This window comes from Pogona vitticeps, chromosome 4, assembly GCF_051106095.1.
Source record: "Pogona vitticeps strain Pit_001003342236 chromosome 4, PviZW2.1, whole genome shotgun sequence".
Taxonomy (NCBI): Eukaryota; Metazoa; Chordata; class Lepidosauria; order Squamata; family Agamidae; genus Pogona; species Pogona vitticeps.
The window spans coordinates 24,612,887-24,627,181 of record NC_135786.1 but is presented as its reverse complement, the minus strand read 5'-3'; the positions used below and the strand labels follow the sequence as shown (position 1 = coordinate 24,627,181).

The window sequence follows — 14,295 nt, the reverse complement described above, 5'->3', positions numbered from 1 at the left end:
GTACTCTGACTGGCATGTAGACAACCTGACATGCAGAAAGCCTTAACATATCAGAAAGAAAGGCTGCCCTGAACCCTTCTTGCCCTTAGGTTAGCTTTTTGTTCCCACCTACAAATGCATCAGGGAGCTTTCAGAGTGGCAAATTTACCCAAACACTATTCTACCTGTATGCTAATATGATGAAACCGAGGATAAATTTTACGAATTGATTCTGTTTATTGAATCAGTTGGCGCTCATTGTCCTCTTTTCACACAGCACAGTCTGTGCCAAATATATCTGTCTGCCAGAAGATATTCCTCTTAGCTTCAGCAGAATTTTTCAGGATTACAAGCAGTGTCACATGGCCTAGATTCACAGCTACTAAAGCCCTTGATGTACATTGCCTTTTGGTTCCAGGAGTGTCTAGGCAATCACTTATTGGTTTTCTCAGATTCATTCACCGGTTAAAATTATCCTTGCTGACTACACAGTGGAGGCAGATTGCCAGAGTCATTACAGAAAATTCCAGCCAACACCATGGGCATAAAAAAAGGTCTTACTGTCCATTACCTTAAGGAGCTGCCTTGGGTCTTTTTGAAGAGAAAGGCACAAGAAAAAATATTCTTTCTTTCTTTCTTTCTTTCTTTCTTTCTTTCTTTCTTTCTTTCTTTCTTTCTTTCTTTCTTTCTATATCAATCAATCAATCAATCAATCAGTCAACCAACCAATCAGACTAGATTTACTTCTTTGAATTCCAAATGTTTGAATTTGTTTTAAATTCAAATTCTGAAATGCTCTTGCAAAATTGGCTTTAAAGGCAGAAAGCAGTTCTGGTCTCAACAGCTGTCCTAGGAATTAAACATGACATCAATTTGGTTCAAACTCTTAATCTCTCAGTGGTTTAACATATATGTTTTGCTAGATTTTAAGTAGCAGGTGTGTGCCTTTTGCAATTAAATTGCAGGGTTTTGTGTAGGGCCTTGTTGTATACTCAGTCTTCAATATATTCTTAACTTTATGAAGTACAAAAATTATACTCACCTGCACTTCAGAAGACTTTTAATAATTTTAAACATTAAAAACTGCTTTTGCACTTCTACTTTATCTTTTATGTGCAAATTGTTCTTATTGTAGACCAAAACGTGTGACAGAACTTGAATGAAAATTTTAACCAGTATAGGTTTAACCTTTGTGGAGTAGACTCATTTAAATGTCATGTGTGAAAGTTCCCTTGTTTGACCTTAATGGAGACTAGAGGCTTCCAGTCTTCTCATATAATCATAGAAGTCAGAAGGAACTTCAAGGATCACTGACACACACACACACACACACACACACACCCTGCAAATTCACAAACTCCAAATCTCTAGTACTTAATTAAGATAGTTTTTCAGTTCATAAACAGGTTTATTTAAGGGACGGACAAGGAACTTGCCGCGTAGCCCCCCCCCCGGTCTGAGGTTTATCAACATTTAATGTCGCCTATGGCAATGCTGCTAGGTGACGATGACACAATCTAGTCAAATGAGGACAGAGTGAAATTTGAATCCAGAAGTCACCTTGTTTTATGGAGATAGGTCAACAGGTCCAATGTTCTCAATGGGATCTTAGTGCTACAGATGAGCAACCTTATTAGTGGGAAAGGCACACATCTGACAGCTCTCCTTATGCCAGAGACCTATCTCTATGCTATTTGTTCCAAGTAATTCTTTATAGTGAATGTACTAAGCATGGATGGGCTAAGATTCATTTATAGACAAAGTTTGCCTGCCAGGTTCCAGTATCCATGCTAGTCTTTGGTTTCCTTTTGGAACGCTTAATTGAACAAGCCTGGTTCTAACATGGGACATTGCATTTGCCATGCACTTTTATTGTAAGAGATCAGAACTTCTGTCACACTGTAAATAAGAAGCAGCAAACACCAAGGCGGGCTTCTTCAGTTCTTAATAGATCCAATCAAGTTCTTTAGGTTCCATTCTGAGACACAGCTGAGCTAATGCAAATGTCATTCTCATAAGAAATAAATGAGGTCACTGTTCTCCATCCCAGACGTATTCTGAAATGTAACTTCTCTTTTCCCCTCTTACAGGCAAATAGGTGCAGTTTACTCATGAGGAAAAAAAACTGCACTACATTTGAGAATAGCTTATGCAACCATGTCAATTCAGGGTTTCATGAAGGGACAAGGGTTTGGGTTAAACTGCTTGGAATGGGGAGAAGAACTTGTAGTATTTTATGTCTTATGTGTCAAAATAATTGGTTAGCTTTGAGTACTATGCATGTTGATTTGAGATACAGGTTTCTGTGTGCCCTTTCTTGTTCTGCCTCAGGCAGTAAAATGTCTTGTGTTAGCCTAGTAAAATGTGAAGAGCAGCTGAGGGCCTGTACCTGTAGCCCTGCCCCTTGACAAGACATATCTCCCATCTCTGCATCTGTTGGGATGGAAGCCTACTGATGTGAACATCTGCATGCAAAAACCTGTCCAGATGTTAAGCCTGTGTAATTGGAGTTCTGGAGCCCAGGGAAGTCCTCCCATCTAGAATTTTGTGTGCAAATCAGGTCCAGCAGTAGGCAAAGGAGGTAGTTTGGTTCCCTAGGCACCAATTACAGAGGAGGCAGGTGGGCTGACTTGGTATCTGGCTCACCCTTTAAAAAAAAACTTTTGAGTTACTTGATCCACACCTTCCTTTGCGTACTTGTTGCAGCTAAACTTTGAACCATTGCTTTCATTACAAAATAATGAATGCTAGAGCTAGCCCAGTTTTGCTACTGCAGGTGGCCCAAGACCAAGATCATCCACATTCTTATATTTCTGATCGCCATGTACGAGTATGAAAGCTGGATGATAAAGAAAGCTGTCAGGAAAAATGTTGATTTATCTAAAATGTAGTGCTGGAGGAGAGCTTTGCAGACACCCTGGGCTACCAGAAAGATGAACAAGTAGATCAAATCAAGCTGTCTCTTGGGGCACAGTAATTCTTGGAAATGTTGAAGGCAGTAGTGAAAGAGGAACAGCAAATATGAGATGGGCTGACTCTTTAAAGAAAGTCACAAGCTTGAGTTTACAAGAACTGAGCAGAGCAGTTGAGGAAAGGATATCTTGGAGACCTCTCAAAGTAGAGCAGCCTCAGTTTTAACATTTTTGCTTCTAGAGATTGTTCAGGCTATCTGATCTAGCATCCGCTTGTTCATCTTTTCTTAGTGTGAACTATTCAGTGTGATTTTAATGTGAGCTTTTTTTAGTGTGAGCTTTTGTGGATTACAGTTTAATTTCTCCATTAATGCTGACACTGAAATATACCGTATCTGTTAGTCTCTAAGGTGCTACAATTTTATTGTATTTACTTTTGTCATAGAGTATCTTTAGCTGTCTTAAACTTCTCTAGGTTCCTCTTAAGTAACCATTCATGGACTGTTAGTTTTAGTTCATTTCCCCTTGTTGCATGAAAGTCTTTCAACACTTCTTTGTGATGGATGGCCAGTCTTATGTGCCATCTATCACACCATTGCTAAATGTAGGTTACACATCTTTGCAGTATGTAATAGTTAGTAAGATGAAAAGATACATCAATTTCTCAGAACGCATTGAAGCGAGTGATTTTTCTGCTTGCCTTGCCTTTCATAATGATAAGAATAGAATGATAAGCTGAAGAACTGTCCAATCCAAGTCTAGCTGAAAATAAAGAGCTATAAAAAAAGAGAGCAAGGACCTTGAAGTTCCCCATAATTATCATCTGGACAGTGACTAAGAGGCACATGGGCCACGTGGTCACAGTCTACCTGACTCTGGTGTAATACATTGTATTTACATTTATATTATAATAAGTCTTGCTAGATGTGCATATCTTCATGGAAATCAATAATAGTTTAATTATCTTGATGTTTTAATTTGTGTTTTTTTAATTTTAAGTATATTTTATATACTTCCACTTGGACAGAGCTTGGAATAGTTAGGCCTCAATGCCTTCTTTCTCCCAGATCTATCACATGGAAGTGTTTGCCAGATGTGTGCAAGGTAGGTGGATCTCCCAGAATGGAGAATTGCAATGTCTGTGGTCCAGATAATCTAAAAATTAAAAAAAGCAAAGTGTGCTGTTTACATACTGCCCCATAGTGCTCAAAGCACTCTCTGCATGATTTACAATTTTATTATGCAGGCCGCCCCTTACCCCCACCCCCTTCAAACTAGGTACTCAGTTTACCAACCTCAGAAGGATGGAAGGCCGAATGAACCTGGGATTGAACACAGGTCATGAATGATCAGAATTTTGTTTGCACTACTACAGTTTAACCACAGTACCACAAGGCTCTTTATACCATCCCTATGACTGTTTATATTATCAATAAGTCAGACCTTGCTCTCTTTCCTTACTAGGCCCTGAATACTTGAAAAGGAGGCTGCTCCAGGAACTTATGGAGAATGAAGAAAATATGGAAGAAGGGGCTCTACCTGTGGAACAGCCACCTCCACCAACAACTCCAGAAAGTCCTGTGGTTGATGAAGATGATTCTACCAAACCTAAGGAAAGTCCAGTTCGAACTCCTTCACCATCTGGAACACCATCAGAGGCCAAGCGTGCTAAGCAGAGCCCTCAGAAAGATGGCTTTCTTAGCCCTGGAAATTGGAATGGAGATCACAGCAAGGATGGGAGTACCACAGGAAGTAGGCCAAACACACCTTCTAAGGTTCTTGCGGCACCAGCAGAGAAGTCAACAAGTAGCAGGCCCACTTCCCAGAGCCCCAGCCGACATATTCAAGTGAGGGCTGCTGCTGACCAGATGGAGATCAAACCCCTTCAAAGGATAGAACAAGAAGGTGATGTTGCGTTGTTTCAAGGTTATCACAGTTATGCTGTGAGGACCTCTCCAATTACTCCCCCAATGGACTATGAGGAAGAATCATTCCCCGAATCCAAATTGCCTGCTAAGCTGGTTTCTCCAGAGCCAAAAGCTGATGTGAAGGCTATTGAACACAAAGTGGAGCCGGAAAAGAGGGGAGGGACACCTGTCTCTCATCATCATGAGCCAGTGCATGAAGAGAAAAAAATGCTCAAAGCAGAACCTAAACAGGAGCCTAAGCAACACCCTCAGCTGGAGCCCAAAGTAGAAGAGAAAGGAGAAATGGCAGCTGAAGAAAAGGTGGAGCGGAAGATTGAAACAAAGGTGGTGGCCAAAACAGAGCCCAAGACTGCGTTGAAAAAAGCTCCTCCTGAAGAAGCAGCAGCAAAAGAAGTGGAAGAACCTGAAGAGGTGATGCTGCATGATCACCACAGAAGAAGGGGAGGTGTTTTTTAGTAGGCCAGGAACATAGGACTTGCAACATTTTCCATTTATTTTACTCATTACTGTTGGCTTGAACATAATTCCTAGTTCCAAGCACCGTAGAGAGCCTCTGAATCAGTTATCTGCAAACGAGCAACACACATCCTGCTTTAATGTGATTTTTCACATGGAAGCAGAATGTGTAGTTCCAGCCTGCTAGCCAGTGCTTGGAGGTTTCCTGGATACTGACAACCCAGGGGAGCATGTGAGAGTCCTTGCCCACTTGACATGCAGCAGAACCCAGAACTGCTGGATCTGCCTCTCCTCCCCCTGAGCAAGAACAATCTTGCCAGCTGGCCAGTGTCACCAGCTGGCACCAGCTGGCCTATGATGTTTTTCTTGACTGAGGGATAGCTCCAGTGACTCAATTTTCATTATATGTTCAGTGGGCAAGGACTTTGCTGCTCTGACCCCGTTGCTGTCAGAAGCTAGGAAGACTCCCAGCAGTGAAAGACTGGCAACTGAAGCCATAGTGCAGTTTTTAAAAAGTGCTTTTTTAAAACTGCAGTTGGGCTCGCATCATGTGCAGGGATAGTGAATTCCACCCAACCTCTCCCCAGTGTGTTGTTTTGGCCTTGATGCCAAAGGTCTGGTCTAATTGGGATTAGCAGTAGAATTTAGGACAGTTTTCATGTGCACTAACTAAAGATACTGCACATTTGGATACCTCATCTTGGGAGGAGGGGCCTGGCCTGACACTTTGTTGTGATGTGAAAGTATGTTTTTCAGAGCTTCATTGTTTCAGTTTGAATATACAGTGGTGCCTCGCTTGACGACGTTAATCCGTTCCAGCGAAATCGCTGTTAAGCGAAATCGTCATCAAGCGAATTTTAAAAACCCATTGAAACGCATTGAAAACCCTTCAGTGCATTCCAATGGGCTAAATACCTCATCGTAAAGCGAAGATCCTCCATAGGGTGGCCATTTTCCGGTGCCTGTATAGCAAGGAATCCGTCCTAAAGCACAGTGGGGAGCCATTTTGCATAGCGGGCGGCCATTTTAGAGCCGCCGATCAGCTGTTTGAAAATAGTTGTCTAGCGAAAAAATGTTTCCCAAAGCAGGGAACCGATCATCATGAAGCAAATTTTTCCTATTAGAACATCGTTTTGCTATTGCAAAAGCGATCACAAAAACCTCATCGTCAAGTGGTTTTGTCATTTAACGAGGTAATCGTTAAGCGAGACACCACTGTAAATTCTATGTTTCCACCACTTGACAGGGTCGAACTCAGTATTTAGCACTAGATGTTAGCATTTCTCCTCAGGTCAAATACAGATAAGCAATGATTAAAGAAAAAGGTAAAGGCTCCCCTTGACATTTAGTCCAGTCGTGTCAGATTCTAGGGGGCGGTGCTCATCCCTGTCTCCAAGCTGTAGAACCAGCATTTGTCTGAAGACAGTTTCTGTGGTCATGTGGCCAGCGTGACTAGACACGGAATGCAGTCACCTTCCCGCCATGGTGGTACCTATTTATCTATTTGCATTTACATGCTTTCGAACTGCTAGGTTGGCAGGAGCTGGGACAAGCGACGGGAGCTCACTCCATCGCATGGATTTGATCTTACGACTGCTGGTCTTCTGACCCTACAGCACCGAGGCTTCTGCGGTTCAACCCGCAGTGCCACCACGTCCCTTTTAAGCAATGATTAGGGAAAAAGAAATCCTAAGAAGTATGAAAAAATAGTTTTGTAGGTTTTCTTTACCTCTCCTCTCTCATCCTAAAACTTCTCCAAATTAGAATGGATATCCAGTGACCATGATGTGTCAGAGTTTTGTTTAGAAACAATATTCCATCTATGGTTGGTTTATCATGTCCACCTCTAGCCTTCTGGCAGGTCTTCTTCTTTACAACCAAGAATTCATGGCTGGCTCTTGCTTTATGATTCTGGTTGTCCAGATGGAAAAGTTAAGAGTGCCAGGTTTGCATGTCATAGTAAACAAATGGGTATATGGTTTGTTTAGCTGAAGCTTCTGTTGTTATAGGAGCAGTCAGTACCATCATGCTACCTCATTTTCACTTGTTGTGGCAGGCATACATGCCCTTTATCTGAATTGCTTGCTAGTAGCTATGAAGTATTTTCTGTGATCAACAACAGGCTTGTTCAGGAGGTGGATCTATATTAGCCATGTGAGAATGGGCATGGGAGGGGACACTTAAGTAATTTCCTCCTCATTTAGGCAATAGGATACTGGCCCTTGTCCTGGTTTTAAATCACAGTAGGTAATATTATACTCTTGTTTTTTCCCCTCTTAGGGACCTAACACTGTCATCATCTGCATGGTCATCTTATTGAATGTTGGCTTGTCCATCTTATTTGTGCATTTTCTGACATGATGAGATGCTAAGACAAGGTAAGGATGATGGACTGGTGCGAAATGTCCCATTGTTCTGACATTTTGGGAAATGAAAACTGCTCTTTTGAACTTTTTATGAGTGGACACCTTTGCTGTCTGTGTACCTATTAGTGCACAACAATGATTATTTGGCGCATGAGCCTAATGAATATTCGAAAACAAAATTCCTTTGAATTCAGTGGGGTTTGCTCCCCCAAAAGGTATGTATATCAGAGCTTGAGATCAAGCTAAACTATTTCCCCTACCCCTCAAATTCCTCAGGATATTGCACCCTGCCTTTGCCACTAAGGAAGTTGCTGCCACACAGCTAAATTTCAATTATCTTTAAATATAGCCCATGAAGAACATGCATGTTGTTCTTAAGCTTGGTTCTGGCACTAGAGTTTTGGAACCGACTCCAGATCAAGCTGCACTTTGATCTCTTACCTTTAAGAGATTGTTTAAAACATGGCTTTTCATAGAGGCTTTTGATGGCGACCTCACACAAATTTGCCACTTGCCCTGCCTGCCCTGTTATGGTTCTGTGATGTTTTAGCTGATGTTATTTTTAAATTTATTATTATTTTAATTGTTTGAATTATTGTTATTTTTGTTTGATTTCACTGTTTGTGAACCACCCAGAATAGTACCTTGCCCTAATGGGGAGGTGTAAAAATCTATGAAATACTATAAATTAAAATGAAATAAATATGATACCCTTCCAGGAGGCTTCCAGAAGATGGCTCTGCTTGACATCAAGGTGCATCTTCCCATATACCTTTTTATTTAAAGATGAATGTCACTCAGTTCACTATCAAAATTCAGCAGCACCACAGCAATTTCAGGCTGAAAGGGGAACAAAAATTGGCAGATTGAGCCTGCATGCCACCTTCAGACTCTGTGTTGCCCATCCCTGGGTATACAGGTTATAAACAAAATTCTCTGAATCTATTATAAATTTTGCATGACTCTCATATACATGGTCACAGACAGATGGACAAAATACTACAGTACTATATGGCTGATCCAACTCTGAGATCTTGGAGTAAAAGCAGAATAAATAATTAACAAACTTCAAAAATGATAATAGGAGAGAGGATTCAATCCAGTTAAAGTATAATGTTCAGATGCAGAGACTCTTAAGAGTCACTTGATACCTCTGTGTCCCTTGTACTACCAACATTGACCATTTCCTAAATATACCGTATTTGCCGGCGTACAAGACGACTGGGCGTATAAGACGACCCCCCCCCAACATTTCCACTCAAAATATAGAGTGGACGACTCTGCTGCAGCACTGGCGGCGGCTGCCCGGAGCTCTGCCCGGGCCCGCCCTGGAAGTTCATGGCCGGTGACGAGGAGGGCAAGGAGGAGAGGAAGCAGCCAGCAGCAGCAGAGGAGGAGGAGGAGAAGGAGCAGGAGGAGAAGTGGCTGCAGCGGGTGAGTGGGCAGCTGGCTCAGTGGCGCAGAGCGGCGGGCAGCCTGGAGGCAGGCTCTGGCCGGCTCTGCTTCCTTCCCTCCGTCCGGACCGACCGCCTGCCTGCCTGCCTGCCTGCCTGCCCGCCTGCCTTCCTGGCCGGTGCGGCCCCATGTCACTCACTCAACAGCGGCGGTGGTTCCTTCCTGGCCCAATTGAAGTGCAGCCGGCGTATAAGACACTTAGAGGCATGTTTTCTGGGCCAAAAAAGTCGTCTTATGCGCCGGCAAATACGGTATATATGTATATGTAGATTAGGAAATGTTGCCTTCAAGAATATGCATACCAGTAAAAACTATACAAAATATATGTACAGTATTTGTAAAAGGTACACACATAACATGCATATTTTTGAAAGCATATGTTGAAGAAGTGGTATATGAAAATACATCTGAATTTTCATGTTTTAAAAAATTACGGACAGATGAAAAAAGGATTGAACTTTTTGTCAAAACGAAAAGGAGTTTGAATTTATACAAAACTGAGGTGGATCAGAAATCGACTAATTTATCGATCCTTACACCAATAAAAAGCTTTTAAAGAGTAACATATTTAAAGTTATTGTATAAAAATTATTGTATAAAGAATTATGACATATTTAAAGTTATTGTATAGAGAATTATTGTATAAAGAGTTATTGTATAAAGCGGTTCATGCCAATTCAGATGACAGCCAAACAGTTCAGATGACAGTCAAACAGCCAAGCATAGTTTGGCACTCTGCCCCCACTGGCAGGTGCCCACTTGGAAGCAATGCCTCCATTTCTCTGCCTCGCCCTCTCCACACTCTGCCTCTGAGCGGACACCCTTCAGAGGGGGTGGGGCACCAAACCACGGAACACCTGTTTGGCCATTGTCTGAACTGGCATGAACCATCGAACTAGCGGTTCATGTCCATCTATTACTGTATTACCATTTCTATTATCATTGTGTTTCTCTAATTTCTCTTTTTGACTTTTACCCTTACAGACTGATGTAGACAACAAGTGTTAAACAGGTACATAGTGTATCTGTTCAAACTATATAAAAGGGAAGGCACTTAGAAGAACCCTATGGCTGCATTGGGGTCATAAGCATCAATTGAGTGCTTCTCATGAACCATTTATCTCCCAACCATGGGTGATCTATTCTGCCCGGCTGGATGAAGAAGCCTTGAATTTTGTGACCTCCCTTCCTCATTTTTTCCTTGTGTTGTTAACCAGAATTGCCTTAACATTTCATACTCTTTGTGAACCACTATGTTGCTGTTTGAAGAAAAGAAGAATCCATCTATGGCTGGAGAAACGGAAACAGTCTCTTCTATGAAAATTCCAGGTTTCAGTAAAAGACTCATTGTTAACAGTTCTCCCAAAGAACACCGCAATGCTGAATCATGCAGCAGCTGGGAATAATAGTTATAGCTCTGGACAATGTCCCCACTCCAACCAAGATTCTTATTAATCCTATGTTAGGAGCAGATTACGCTGCTTCCCCTACTACAATATTATCCTAAATCATTCTAATAAAAGTCCAGACCTTAAAGCAGGGGAAAGATCATGTCTTCAAATAACAGATCCCATTTTAGGGAATAAGTTTTTTTTTAAGAAAGAAAGAAAGAAAGAAAGAAAGAAAGAAAGAAAGAAAGAAAAAGAAAGAAAGAAAGAAAGAAAGAAAGAAAGAAAGAAAGAAAGAAAGAAAGAAAGAAAGAAAGAAAGAAAGAAAGAAAGAAAGAAAGAAAGAAAGAAAGAAAGAAAACATGTCGTCTTCTGGCATGGAGTTCAGGATAAAGGTGCTTAAAAGTCATCTAATTGTAATCTGTCACCAGAGTTGATCCCTTATGATATTGTTATCATAATTAGAATTAACTTTTTTAAGAGTTTAGGAAACCTGCAAATTAGGGGCTTATTTTCTGAATGCGATCTGTTGCATATACTAGTTAATGAAATCCTTGCTTCTTTAACAATTGATTGGTGCGTTGGCATACTTTTATTGCTCAAAATTGCTTGTGCCCCAACATTTAGACCAGTAGTGAGATCCATTATGCTTTTCTTTGGCTATTTAGGTGTGAATGTGACTTACCATTGGCAGAATTTTACAAATGTAGTCTATGCATCAGCCTTAAATGTTTTTGCAGATCCCACACCTCACTGCTTTTAAAAAAAGTCATGGACTTTTGAATCCATTTGAAAAGCTTTTTAAAAGTGCCTTATTTAAAACTGTGAATTTTTATGTGTACTTATACTCCTTAGTATGGCAGCAGCTGATTACAAAAAAAGAACAGAGAGAAAGAGACTGGAAATTGGTAGGTTTAAAAAACAGATCCTACTTATACATGTATACTTAATGTGAGAGACTTCTGAATACAATGCTACTGGCATAAAGTAAGGATAGTGCTTTAGGATCAGATTACTGTACTTACAAGTCATGAATTGCTGAAAATGAATTTAGAAAACAGGAGTGTTGCTATTTTGTGCCTTTTCCCTCTGGTTTCATACCATAATCAAATTATAATGCTCTTTTCTAAGTGTGTTGTAATAGATAGACTATCATTTGCCTCTGAAATAAGATGGCTTCCCTGGCTTTCCAGCTGCCAGATGTACAGTTCAGTATGCCAGTTATTTTATTAACTATGTATGTTATTTTTTTCCCTTTGAGACACCCAAATGGCCTTTATTTATTATGAAACACAACAATTTCTCCTTTTGGAAAATGATGGGATTGCTCCTGCTCACTCCCAGTCCTCCTTCATAAACATTGTGGTACTTCTTTAAAATATAACAAGAAAACAGGTAGATTTGCTTCATATCAGTGGTTCCTAGCCTTGGGTCCCTAGGTGTTCTCGGACTAAAACTCTCAGAAGCCTTCACCACTAGCTGTAATGGCCAGGATTTCTGGGAATTGTAGTCCACCTGGGGACCCAAAGTCAGGAACCACTGGCCTATATAAATATAGAGTGGGATCGAACAGGCGATGTTAGCTTTGCTCGAAGGCTTATATGCATCCAATGCATTTTAAGGAAATATTTTTCCTTTAAATGGCTGATAATGCTGCCCAAGTTACAAACTCTTTATGAAACATGTCACCTTCAAAAGCAGCTTCCATTTTGTATGCAGTTGCCACAGTCTGGATAAATCCAGAACTTCATTTTGTGTGCAGAACTGTTTTGACAGTTCTTTAGATGTATTGTATGTATACATATTTATATTCGTATCTCTTTCTTAAAAATGAGGGCAATATCCTTAGGGCTTGTGAACACATTTTCTCATTATGTTATGTAGTAACTGCTGTGTTTACATGTAGGTACCCAGAAGTCTACTTCCAAGAAATAATCTGGTAGACATGTAGTGGCTCAAATCCTGTTGCTTAGTGTAATAAATTGCACTAGAATAGGCTCTTTGGGGATTTGGTGAGTCAATTCCTCTGTAAGTTATATTGATTCAATGGAACTATTCTAATGTGACTTATACTATGCTAAGCAACAGGATTTCAGGCAATATGTGGTCCTGTTGCTTAGCATAGATTCTGCTTATGTGGCTCCAAAACACTTTTTTATTTGCTGTCATCACTTTCTAGAATTCTGAGAACTTCAGTCTTTATTGTTTCTTAAAAGTAATTGTCTATACCTCATTGTTCCAAAGCTGGATTTGAACATGACAGCAAAAGTGCACTCCAAACTTACAAATTTGTAGTTTACTTTTTTGGACTACAGCTCCCATATTCCCTGAGTTAGCATGATTTTGGCAATTCCCAGAACCTCTCAACTAACATGGCCAGAGTTTAAGTTCAAAAATATTGGGCAAAAACAAAAGAAAACTAAAAAGATAAAGAAGACATTGTGGCATCATAAAGATTAACTGCTATATTTTAAAGTGAGCTTTCACAGACAACTCCACTTCCTCAGACATAAGAGGAAGCTCACAGTAAAATATAGCAGTTAGTCTTTAAGGGGCCACAACATTTTTGTCTTCTTTATTTTTTAATTTTTTTATTTAGTTTTTGCCTGATATGCCAGCCCAGACTAACATGGCTACCTCTTCTAAAACTTAGTTCAAAAAAGTAACTTTTCTATACCGACTCGCATCCAGAGCCCTGTGTACATTCGGGTGCACACAGGAAGATTCTGCTTATGTAAGCTTTTCCATTCCTTTGGTAGAACCTGTATCCCCAATAAGCCACTGGGTCAGACAAATGTGCCATAAGCCTTGTAGGGTTTTGTTTCCTAAGGTGAGCAGGAACAGGTTTACCTCAGGTTTGCATGCCTTAAAAATAGGATTTTGTTGTTAATTTTTTTCAGGTCTTACAAAACTACAAATATATCATCACAAGCAATATATCTTAATCACAACTTTTAAATTTAATAAAAAGTATTATGACAATTCATGTAGTATTGCCAGAAGTTTTCCATCAGTTATTCTGCTGGATTATGTGCAATAATAAAAGGTTATTTTGCTCATGTTATTAATTGTGAATTTTTAGCTAAAGTGGTGTCAGGTCAGAGAGTTTGTTTCCTGAACATCATCCAAAGAGCCCTATAGATAGAACATTACAGACCTCTAGGGAAAAATCAGAAGCCTGTGCTCGTAACAGCTGGGATTTGTCCAAAAAGAGGTTAAGTCAAGAATGAAACCAAACAACCATTTCCAATCATATGAACATTCATCTGGGCATTAATATATGTCTTTTCATTGTTGCAATAATTTCAGGCAAAACAGCTTGTTGAATTCAACAAGGTTTTGATTATCTACATTGCTTCTATATTCCATGCACACAAAAGCACTTCAGAGTTGTTGAAAAACATCCAAAACATACTATGTAAAAACTGTAGGCACAAATGCTTGAAAATATATGAACATTAAATTTATGTTGCAGGTAGATACTTAAGTCAGATCTCAATCCAAAACCTGTAGCGTAAAAGGCACGATATAATGTAAATTAAAAAAAAATGTTTTCATTACATCTCAAAAATACAAGAGTTTATAGCCTAAGAAGACACAATCAAAAAGTAGAAAATACATATATTAAATATAAAAAATTTACTTTTAATTTTTTCATAACTATATGAGGGAAAATGACATTCTTAGCCTTTAAGCATATTATAAATAGCGCACATGAAAAGTATTTTATTTGCTCACTAAGCCAAGCCAGTTTAAATCTGGGATGGAAAATCCATGTTGTGCTTATCTGCTGCCTTTATTGTTGTTGCAT

At 39.9% G+C, this 14,295-nt stretch overlaps 2 protein-coding genes across 3 annotated transcripts in view; one reads left to right on the top strand and one right to left on the bottom strand.

Annotated features, from left to right (window-relative positions):
- The window catches only part of JPH2 (junctophilin 2), an 82,620-nt gene extending 69,072 nt beyond the window's left edge, over positions 1-13,548 (top strand). For both annotated transcript variants that reach the window (XR_013544746.1, XM_020779427.3), the window contains 3 exons: positions 4,356-5,230; positions 7,556-7,653; positions 10,081-13,548. Coding sequence is in view for 1 of the 2 variants with exons in the window: in XM_020779427.3 (XP_020635086.3) it covers positions 4,356-5,230; positions 7,556-7,636 (956 nt within the window). In the remaining variant the exon portion in view is untranslated. The remainder of the gene's footprint in view (positions 1-4,355; positions 5,231-7,555; positions 7,654-10,080) is intronic.
- Positions 1-14,295, bottom strand: part of LOC110071776 (oxidative stress-responsive serine-rich protein 1) — a 113,513-nt gene that overhangs the window by 97,463 nt on the left and 1,755 nt on the right. The gene's annotated exons all lie outside the window — the stretch shown is intronic.